The sequence below is a fragment of the Photinus pyralis genome, unplaced genomic scaffold, assembly GCF_008802855.1.
Source record: "Photinus pyralis isolate 1611_PpyrPB1 unplaced genomic scaffold, Ppyr1.3 Ppyr1.4_LG1, whole genome shotgun sequence".
Taxonomy (NCBI): domain Eukaryota; kingdom Metazoa; phylum Arthropoda; class Insecta; order Coleoptera; family Lampyridae; genus Photinus; species Photinus pyralis.
This window is the reverse complement of record NW_022170249.1, coordinates 203,471-214,365: the sequence shown is the minus strand read 5'-3', so window position 1 is coordinate 214,365 and position 10,895 is coordinate 203,471. Positions and strand designations below refer to the sequence as shown.

Below are 10,895 nucleotides of genomic sequence, written 5' to 3'. Positions count from 1 at the left end.
TTCCTGGCGCTTGTCACTTTATTGACCGCACCTGTCACTTTACGGGCCGCATTTTTGACATTTGCAAATGTCTATAATAGCTTCTGTCATCAATCACAGATTGACCTTAATCAAAAGTTATATAAAAATTGAAATTAAAAACATGGAAACCAGTGAATTTTGTACCTTTGAATATTATGGTAAACATCAGATGTATATAGTTGCGTTGCTGAAATCTCATTTGACCTCTTAGGTCTTTCTAATATCAAACAAAACGACAGAATGTTATGCTTATTCACAACCTTATCTAATCTTCGTCACTATACTCATCGTCTTGTGAATCAGAGAAACGTGAATCTGTATTGTCACACATTTCTTCACATCCTTCACATTTGCACATCAGAGTACAAACCATTCCAGCTGCATAACATGAGCAGTTACCTCAGCAACGGCTGGTATCACACATACATCTCACAAGTTCCAAAATAGCTTCGGGTGCAGGCTTCATGTCTGTGATAACAGGTGAAAATTGGCTACCCTTCAGAATCCAGTCATAGTTTGTGGGGTCAGGCAAATCAATTAACACCTTGCCGTCATGTCACTAGACCATTGCTTGGAAATGGGGTCGTAACACATGTTGTTTCAGCGCTGCTTTACTAGGGGGGAGTTTTTCCGCTTCCGCCTGCTATTGCTTGAACATATGTCAGCGAACTTTGCCAAAATCGGGTAGTTTAGAGTTCGGCAGGAACAGACGGCAAACATACTCTTCAAGACACTAATAGTTCTTCGTCTGGTTGTGGTGTCTTCCCTAGCCTGCTCAAAGCATGAAGCACTCTCATTGGTAGCTTGCATAATGCTTTCCAGCATGCCAGCTTTCCTTTCCCGGAAAATCTTCCTGCGGTGTCAAGCCAGCGAAACAGTGAAAGCCTGGTAGCACATTTACCACATCCGCTCCAAGTCTTTGATAAATTGGTTGCAATTGTGTGACTTTTGTATTTTCCCCTTTCCCGGTGATAATGCAGGTGTCTTTTCCAAGTTCAGGAAACCTTCTGGCTTTTGATGGCTAGAATGAACACGTCTGTGTCAGGCGACAAGATGTGAATTGTGGCGTTAGACTTAGCAGCATCAAGCGCATGAAGAAGTAAGATTGTGTGGACTTCCTCGTGATTGCTTGACAGGTGACTGACATCAGAGTTGTTTGAAAATGCTCCTCTGGTTGAGACAATACAGGTCTTGACATTAGACATATAATGCTCAATCAGTTTCAATACTTTCGTACATTGAATTGCGCAATTATTTTCTTTGTGATTTTCCAGGCCTAAGCGAGTGAAAATGTATACGGTAGATCGCTTTTAGGTACTTGAAACATAAGCTGGGATGGCACCAAGATTTTTTTTATTCCTGAACACCTGTGAAAACAGAAAAACCTTGGTGCAAAAAATTATCACGAGTTTTTTTAAACAGAAAAGTAAATCGCTACATATGCGCCTACACTATTGTGTTGTTCAGATCAATACAGGTAAAAAGGTCAAAGTAACAACACACGTAGGTAAATAGAGCTTCAATTTGAATGTTGACTTGAAAATTATTATTGCTTGCCAGATTTAATGGCTAGCAGGCTATGCAAATTAAAAAGAATGGTTTTCACTGTACTATTTTTAGTGTTTCATGCAGCTCTGCTGAAGTGCAGAGAGCCTCAAACCTAAAAAATAGTCGCTAATCCCTAATCTAATAATGGTTGTTGTATCAAACACGAGTGCTACTCCTTCTCAATCGGTAAGCTCACATGTTTATTGTGCATTTCCTACCATAACACATACCCAAATTGTGTTTTTATTGTTTTTAGTTCAAAAATTAAACAATTGATTTTGAGAAATCGCCGCAATGGAATATCAAAGCAGTGTCGCAAGCTTTGTCGAGTCCTCAGCTGCGGAACGTCGTCGAGGATGTAAGAAGTTCAACAGCCGAAAATTCACCAGTGAGCTCCGAAGCGCCATAATCTAGTGTGGCTATTGTGCGATCGGTTGCTTCTTCAGCAAGAGAGAAACTCAACCGTTTATTTCCAACAATCAGGGCCAATTCGCCAGCCCGCCAGAGTTGTGTTCAGTCGCCAAGCACTAATTCAAGAAAGCAAAGATATTCCTCTATCGATCCAAATTTTTATAGAGACATAATACTTCTAAAATCACCAAGAACAGTTTCGACACTTAATGGTGTACAAAAAGCTGCAGCGTACGAAGCAAGTTAACTATTCTGATATTTTTTTGTATACTTACTTATTGAAGGATTATAATTGCAGGCTTGGCTTTTTCCGGTGCCAAATTCTACAGACTGGAGCAATTCAGAAATTATGGTAGCTATCAAAGAGCTGTTTCAGCACATGCTGAATGACATAGAGTTTGAAATATTAGTATCCATGAATAGACATTTAATCAAAATCAATCTTCCACCTGGTATTGTATTTGATGGCAAAGCTATGAAGAGAAGATTCCACCAAAAAGTGATCTACATTAGACCATTTGTAAAACTATCGAAAACAGTCCACCTCGGAACTACATCTACACATAACACTGCCGATGATGAAACTAATAACAGTGACGACTACGAGGATATGCATGAAACTAATGAGATCACACCATTTGACACTATGCCAGTCGAACCGTCAATGGTAACAGTAAGTGTTTATCTTCTAATACTGTATTAAGTTAAGTATTAATTTATTACATATAATATTTATTAACGTTCGATTAAAAAATTGCTCAAAATTGATAAATTTGCGACACGTTTGCATCCTTTGCGTGCATCTCTTTGTTCTTCTTCTGACGAATAATTTCTGGAATTGTTTCCCTTAGATCACCATATTTCTTGACAACGGCCATACCACGTTGAAAACACCGGACGATACAACTGAAACACAGACTTCCGTACCAAGACCTAGACATATTTAACGAATACTAAAAGCATCGTTAAAAGCATACCTACCGCCTTAAGGTGTCTAGAGCAGGTTTTTTAACTACAGTTTTCCTGCAAACAACAACGAAAGTAAAGTGAAATACCAAAACAAGAAGCATAGACAATCACAGCAAAATGTTGCGAAATGTATAAAATGTTGGATGAAAATTAATAATATTTAGGAGCCAATGTAAAGAAATGAAATGTAAAACAAAAGCGCAATAGGCGCATGTAACTGTATGTATGTAAAAATTGTAAATAAATCTTGTTGAGTTGAGTTGTGATTCTCGTCCGATCACCGAAGTTAAGCAACGTCGGGCGCGGTCAGTACTTGGATGGGTGACCGCTTGGGAACACCGCGTGCCGTTGTCTCCTTTTTTTTTCTAATTTTCGCTTCCTCAAATTGGTAAATTTGCATAACGTTTGTAGTCTAAGCGGTACATATACTCAGTGACATGGAAATTGCAACACCAAGAAGGAGTTGGAATTTTTTTACCAAACTTGGCAGAAACGTTTAGCTACTAAAAGGTAACAATTGATTAAAATTTAAAAGAAAAAGGATGAAATATAAACATATTTTTATTAATAATAATAGTAGTCCCTCCCTATTGGTTACGCACTCCCTCTCGCTTCGTAGCATCGATTTTAGCAGACGGCCGATTTCCTCTTGAGGTATTGTGTCCCAAGCAACTGTGAGTAACCTCTAATTCATTGTGTAGAGCTTGCAGCGTCTGCGGAGGATGCGGTAAGTTCATCAGTCTTCTCTTCATAATGTCCCAAACTTGCTCGATAGGCGATATACTGGGAGATCTGGGTGGCTTTGGCAAGAAATTGACATTATCATGTGCAAATAAGTCCATAAAACGTCTTTCAATGTGGGAAGGGGCATTATCCTGCTGAAAAAGTGGGTCTTCCAACTGCTGAAGAGATGGAAGAATATCGGGTTCTATCACGTCATCCACATATCGCTGGGGGGGTCATATTACCTCGAATGAATAACAAAGGAGCCCTACTCCCATAAGTTATAGTACTCCATACCATAGTCCCCACAGCTTAGTGCACATGCCTCATAACAGAAAATTCAACTTTGCGACGTTCCCCACGTCTTCGGCTGCCCTTCATACGGCCATCATGCATACCCAAACAAAATCGGGATTCGTCACTGAACACCACCCTATGCCGCTCTAGGTTCCAGTGCAGTCGCAACCTACACCACTCCAAACGCTGCTGGCGGTGTTGAGCTGTTAATGGTAACAAAAAATGTGGCCGATAGTCGTAAGCTCTGATTCTGCGGTAAACCGTTCGAAGTGTTACAGGACGACCTTCGTTAGCTAACAATTGATCGGCAATTGACCTGGTACTAGAGAATCGGTTTCTTGTTGCCATAAGTCAAAGATGGCGATCCCGCACTTCAATTGTTCTTTTTCGCCCGCCACCCTTTCCTGCCCCCTCCCTTTCCTCTCTACGACGATCCTGCCCCTTCCCAAATCCATGCCCGATTGCAACGAATCATGGTGGATTGACTTCGGTTAAGGTGACTTGCAATTTTTGTGAACGAAAAACCACCTCCGCCCAAACCAACAATACGACACCTGTCAACTTCTCTTAATTCGCGGTAATTTCCACTTTGACGTATCTAGGCATGATCACAGCCTCAAAAGAAACGATTAAAAGCGAAAACAATAAGAACTGAACAAAATCTCGCAAAACGTACACGATATAAGAATACTAGAAAAAAATGAAAGAACTGTCAAATAAGCCATTACCACTTGATCCATATGAATGAAATTTTAATCAATTGTTACCTTTTAGTAGTGAAACGTTTCTGCCAAGTTTGGTCAAAAAATTCCAACTCCTTCTTGGTGTTGCAATTTCCATGTCACTGAGTATATTAAAAATCGAAAAAATCTGACGAACAATGCAGAAAGCAAGCCACTTACCATAAACGATGTGTATGTCCAAAAAATCTATTTGACCCGCAGCACTTCCTTCCCCCACCCTGTGGAACCAATATGGCGGCCATTTAGGAAAAAAACTGTCACTGATTAAAAAATATATATTTATGTTTCAAGGATATCAAAAATCAAAATTCAAGCAATTTACACTCTAATTAGTCATTTAAATATTATAAAAATACTTCTTCCTTCTTACTTTTTTTGTTTTAATGTCGATTTGTTTCATTAGTACAAAAAATGTCAGTTTTCGGGACGAGGAAGATAGTTGCTGGACGACGCGTTAGAGGCACAGGACCTACACTAACATAGACCATTACCTGTCTAAACAATTTGCCCTAAGAGAACTAGAGTCTGCCCTGCATGGTCATAATAACACAGCCCCTGGCATTGATGAAATACCGTATAGTTTGTTGCACAATCTTCCATCGGAATTTAAATCAATTCTACTGGAGGCGTTCAATCAAATGTGGCTGCATGGAGAAAATGTAGCGGAGCTAAAATGGATTGCAGTCGTACCTATTTTAAAACCACGTAAAGATCCCACCCAACTCTCCACATATAGACCTATATCCCTGTTATCTTGTATAAACAAAACGTTCGAACGAATGGTAAAAGCACGATTAGAATGGTGGATAATGGAGAACAAAATCTTACCAGACAGCCAATATGGATTTCGTAAAGGCTTTGGAACTATTGACGCATTATCATTACTAGTAACGGATATGCAGCTAAATTTCTCAAAGAATAACTACATGGGATGTATATTTTATGATCTCAAAGATGCATTCAATTGCGTTGAACTAGATATATTGGAGGATAAGATGATAAGGCTAGGTTTGCCAGGAAAAATATCCCGGAACATAATTTCACTTTTTGAAGATCGACATATTTACATTAAGACTCATGGTAACAACAAAATCGGCCCAAGGATAGTGTCTAGAGGCCTTCCACAAGGGTCAATTCTCAGATGTCCATGAACTTGCCAGGCCTACTACAGCAGACCCTGGTTCTGCTTACTCATATCGTTAGTGTTCCGTCAGTGCACGTTAGTGCCGCTGAAGAAATCGTTAGTGCACAAAAGGAAACTTACTATTTTTAAAAAATATTTGTGGGCCTGCTAACTTCATGCCAGCGGACCCATTTGAGAAAATCGATGCAATCTTTACACTAGTTAAACTAGCAGCGTTAGTGCTCGTTAGTGCCGCCAATATAAACGTTAGTGCTCAAAGTGTAGCAGCTCAAAACGTGGTAAAAAGGGGTCTGCTAACTTCATGCAGCAGACCCACATTTGTCAAATTGGCCCTGTCCTAATGCGAATTTGAAGCAGCTCGTTAGTGCTCATTAGTGCTTCACATGCGAACGTTAGTGCTGCAAGGGATCCCCACCAAAAAGGTACCAAACCACCTCAAAATTAAACGTGGCTTATTGGGACCTGCCAACTTCACGCCGGTATACCAACAAACGAAATCCGTTTAGTTTTCTACTTTAATCGATCAATCAGTGTTAGTGATCGTTAGTGTCGCAAAAAAAAGCGTTAGTGCTCAAAGCGCAACAGCTCAAGATGTAAAAATATGAGTTTGCTTTGTGAAAAACTATATAACGATTAAATTAGTGATGTGTTTATTCGCTCTGGTTTCTATTCCTATTTTCATATTTTGCATTTTGTAATATTTATATTGGCGTCACTAACGAGCACTAATACTTACCGATCGATTAAAGTAGAAAATCAAACGGATTTCGTTCGTTGGTCTACTGGCGTAAAGTTGGCAGGTCCCAATAAGTCAAGTTTAATTGTGAGGTGGTTTGGTACCTGTTTGACGCAGATCCCTTGCAGCACTAACGTTCGCATGTGAAGCACTAACGAGCACTAACGAGCCGCTTCAATTCGCAATAGGACAGAGCCAATTTGACAAATGTGGGTCTGCTGTATGAAGTTAGCAGACCCCTTTTTACAACGTTTTGAGCTGTTCCACTTTGAGCACTAACGTTTATATTGGCGGCACTAACGAGCACTAACGCTGCTAGTTTAACTAGTGTACAGATTGAATCGATTTTCTCAAATGGGTCTGCTGGCATGAAGTTAGCAGGCCCAGAAATATTTTTTAAATATAGTAAGTTTCCTTTTGTGCACTAACGATTTCTTCAGCGGCACTAACGTGCACTAACGGAACACTAACGATATGAGTAGGCAAAACCATGGTCTGTTGTAGTAGGCGTGCCAAGTTCATGGACATAATTCTCAGTCCTCTTCTTTTTAATATATACAGCAGATCTACATTATAACTTCAATCGAGGGACTACAATAATACAGTACGCCGACGATCTTTGCGTCTATACTATTCAGGAGGATATAGAAGCGCTGACAAGCCAATTAAACAACATTGTTGCCCAATCAAAGCAGTGGTTCACGAATAATGGGTTCGAGATCTCGCCAGAGAAATCTGCTATCATGTTCCTATCACGGCTGCATCGGTTAGATCTGATTTCCGTGCTGATTTCGATATAATCACTTTCCGAATACCTCCCCCTCCCTGTGTCCTCACTTGCTTGGTAGGTTTCCCATTAGTGCCACAGAACCATCCTAACTCAATTTGTCGGCTGTCCTTAGTGTTTCCGTGTTTGGGCATTTTCGGGAAGTTGTCATCGTCTGAAGAATCGGTTTGTTCGCGTTTGTTCTTAGGCCGGATGTCCACCGTATCGGAACGACCAAGATCGGTGCGATTTGAATCGTCCGATAAAGATCGCGCGCGTGCGCTTCTATTGAAGCCTGTCCACAGGCTCCATTTTTGTCGGGGCCGATCGAAATCGCAACCGACTATTTTCTACCGACGCGACGCTCTTGCACGATCATTTGTCAGCAGTCGTGTGTCATAATAATCAAAAGTGCTGATAATCTTTCTTCTACCGTCACACATCTTCTGTAATTGGTGTCCCTTTTGGCAATTCATGGTCGAGCAATGTCAGCCAAAGGGAAACAAGTAAAAAGGTTTTGGCCCTAAGGCGAGTAACTTCAGCGCATTTTCCATAAATTGATCAATACTTCCTCAAAGGCCATACTTAGGTGTCAGAGCGATACGCTACCGAATGCAAAAAGCACAAACTAAATATCTTGAAAACTGTAGGAGTAGTTAAGGCCTCGGACGGACAGAGAAAGTTGCTGCAATAGCTTTTGAACTAGTAGCCCAATCTTGGAACTGTTTGAAATTATGGATTCTACAGGCCACGTTCTATAAGAAAAAAATTTTTTCCGGGACGATCTGAGACAAGTTTTTTTTTGGGGCAAAAAAAAGGCAGACCTTCCTTTTTTCCCTAAATCGACTGCACCAAAATTTCTCGGGAAAATACTTTTTCTTATTAATTTTGGTGCGTAGAATCCAAAACAATTCCTACTTTTTCGATCAGACTTCTCAATCAAAAGTTATAGACTAGAAACCAATTTCGAAAGAAAATTCAAAGGGCTGTAACTTTTGTAACCTTTGGATAAGTTTGTCGACAAGTAACAGGTGTAGTATTAGGAAAAGAAACACCTCCTCGCACTCATATGATCCTGATACAGAATTGGCAAATTTTTAAATCGAATTAAAGCTTTGAAATAATTCTGACAGAGATAGAAAACGACCAACGCTATGACGCAAAGGAATAGGCTATAATACAGGAGCGAAATGTTTAATTTTCGAGTTTCGTGGTTTACTCCTTTGACAGCGAAAGGCACAATCCCAAAATGTTTATTTTATTGCCTTGCCTGAGTTTTTGCTTAATATTAAAATAATCAAAGCAGAATACATTGTGCTGACATCTGTCTTTATTATTGGAGACTAACATTTTATCGCTAAATGCAGGACACTTTATTACCACCTTTATTTTAGTTGGAACTTACACCTCAAAGATGTCGCCACACTAATTTTGTAATGTACTTTATGAAACTAACGTCAGATGTCAGAGCGCTGTTTTTAAAAACCATAGATATATGAAGTTTTAACCTCAAATGCATAATGAATGTTTATTTTATAGTCAAAAATTAAACTTTGTTATCATTCCTTTCTCGCTTACAGGTTTAAATGAGGAAACTGGCTACTGGGAGTGACAGGAAAGCGGCAGACTCAACTTTTGCGGAATATGATACTGTTCGCTCTGGGTCGTGCAATCGAAGACATGTAGTTCTCGATGGATGAGAAACGTTAGCATTGAATTCAGACAACACAAATTGAAAAGAGAAATGCTTTGTAACCAAAATAGTACTAGCGGTATACCAAAAGATACTGCATTTTCTTATACCAAGGTGCCACTTGGTACAGCTATTCCTTAGAGCCATTTAGACGATTTGGCCCGAAGAACACTTGACATTTTCCGTGTGGGTAGATTTTAGAGGGGGTGGGGGTGATTTATTGTAACATTTTTTAAAAAACTAAATATGGCCTAGAGACGAGATCTGGGTGTCGATTTCGTATGATTTTAACCCGAGGAATCCAATGGTAGCGCCAGAAATGTAATCCGGATACAGGAAATCCGTGAAAAGCCGCCATTTTTAGAAAAGACAGACTTTTGATCGAATTATATTACTAAGGCACACCGGGTCGTGTAAGGTGTCTAGAGTTATGTTTTTGGGGTCAGGGAATTCATTTATGATAACAAAAATAACCTACTGGCATCGGAACTGCATGAGAGGCTTCTCTACTGCCCTTTTTGAAGACGTCGCACGCGGTGAAACCCAAGATATTCCAAAGTTTTAATACCTATATAAATTTGTAATATTTTATTTAATAAAAATACACATTAACAAAACATAAAATATATTCAAACATGGGGTAAAAAATTTATAAGCCTATGAAGGATCACCAAGTACATCGCTGACCTCCTCTGAGATTGCGTTATCACCACTGAAAAGGAATTTCACATACCGGGTGAATATTGTTAAAACCGAACGTAGGAAATTAACATGCGAAAAACGTTTTTTGCCGATCGTTGCTCCCCATGTTAACTTAGAGGGTTTGTAATGACACCAATCAAAAGAAGGTTTTCTTCTCATCTAATGATATACGAATTAGCTTATTTTCAGGTGTATTTCTCATTATTTTATCAAAAATTCGGCAATAAATCCAATTAGCAAAATCATGTTAAGCCATGGAAATTTCCTAACGAATTGAAATAGGTTTTCACATGCACGGAAAACAAATATCGCGTACTAGAGTTAATATTTCCGCTGTAAACGTTGTTTATTATAAATACTTTTTCCTCAGTGAACCGCATTTTACAAAAAAATTAATGCCAGGCGTCATAAACTGATATTGATTTCGACGTTTGAATCTGCATTTTGTCTGTCATGGCTCAACATGATTTGGGTAAGTGGTGGTAAGGCACGGGTACATTGTTACCTTACAGTGGATTTCTCGAGTTTTTGATAATATAGTGAGAAATACACCTGAAAATGAACTAATTAGTATATCATTAGACGAGGAAAAAAATCTTCTTTCGATTGGTGTCATGATCAACCCTCTAAGTTAACATGGGGAGCAACTATCTACAAAAACCCCTTTTCCCATGTTAATTCCCTATGTTCGTTTTGGGAAGATTCACCCGGTATAAATATTAAAGTTTCGGTAGTAAATTAGGTATATTCGAAAGTATACAATATTTTTACCCTTTGTTTGAGCAATCTCCCATACATTTTTGGCATGCAGAGGAACATGGCAATCCGTGTCGCCGGCAGCTGCACCGAAGGGTCTCGCAGCCTGTCGCGCAGCCACACCTGTCCAGAGCACGGACTGCCTTCCATACTTGTGGCAGCTTGGACTACAGAACCTTCCTGCCTTTGACTTCAAGAGTCCATCCCCATCCTTCTGGACTTGTAGAGTTTCTCATCACCTGGTTTGCACATCCCCAGATATGGCCAGCGACATACGCCACCCTCCTTATGTGCTCCTCCAACTCGTGCTGCAGCGACACGGATTACCATCTTCCCCTGCATGCCAAAAATGTATGGGAGATTGCTCAAACAAAGGGTAAGAATAT

The 10,895-nt window shown here is 39.7% G+C and overlaps 1 protein-coding gene across 2 annotated transcripts; it reads left to right on the top strand.

Annotated features, from left to right (window-relative positions):
• The first annotated feature begins 233 nt into the window (after positions 1-233).
• LOC116158903 lies at positions 234-9,112 on the top strand. 2 transcript variants are annotated; one of them, XM_031471765.1, is made up of 3 exons: positions 234-2,222; positions 2,279-2,653; positions 8,939-9,112. In XM_031471765.1, the coding sequence occupies exons 1-3, from the start codon at positions 2,190-2,192 to the stop codon at positions 8,942-8,944; spliced, it is 414 nt and encodes a 137-aa protein (XP_031327625.1). In that variant the 5' UTR covers positions 234-2,189; the 3' UTR covers positions 8,945-9,112. The 2 variants fall into 2 exon arrangements, with proteins under 2 accessions (XP_031327625.1, XP_031327624.1); XM_031471764.1 differs by lacking the exon at positions 8,939-9,112 and adding an exon at positions 2,832-3,107.
• Positions 9,113-10,895: the final 1,783 nt, after the last annotated feature.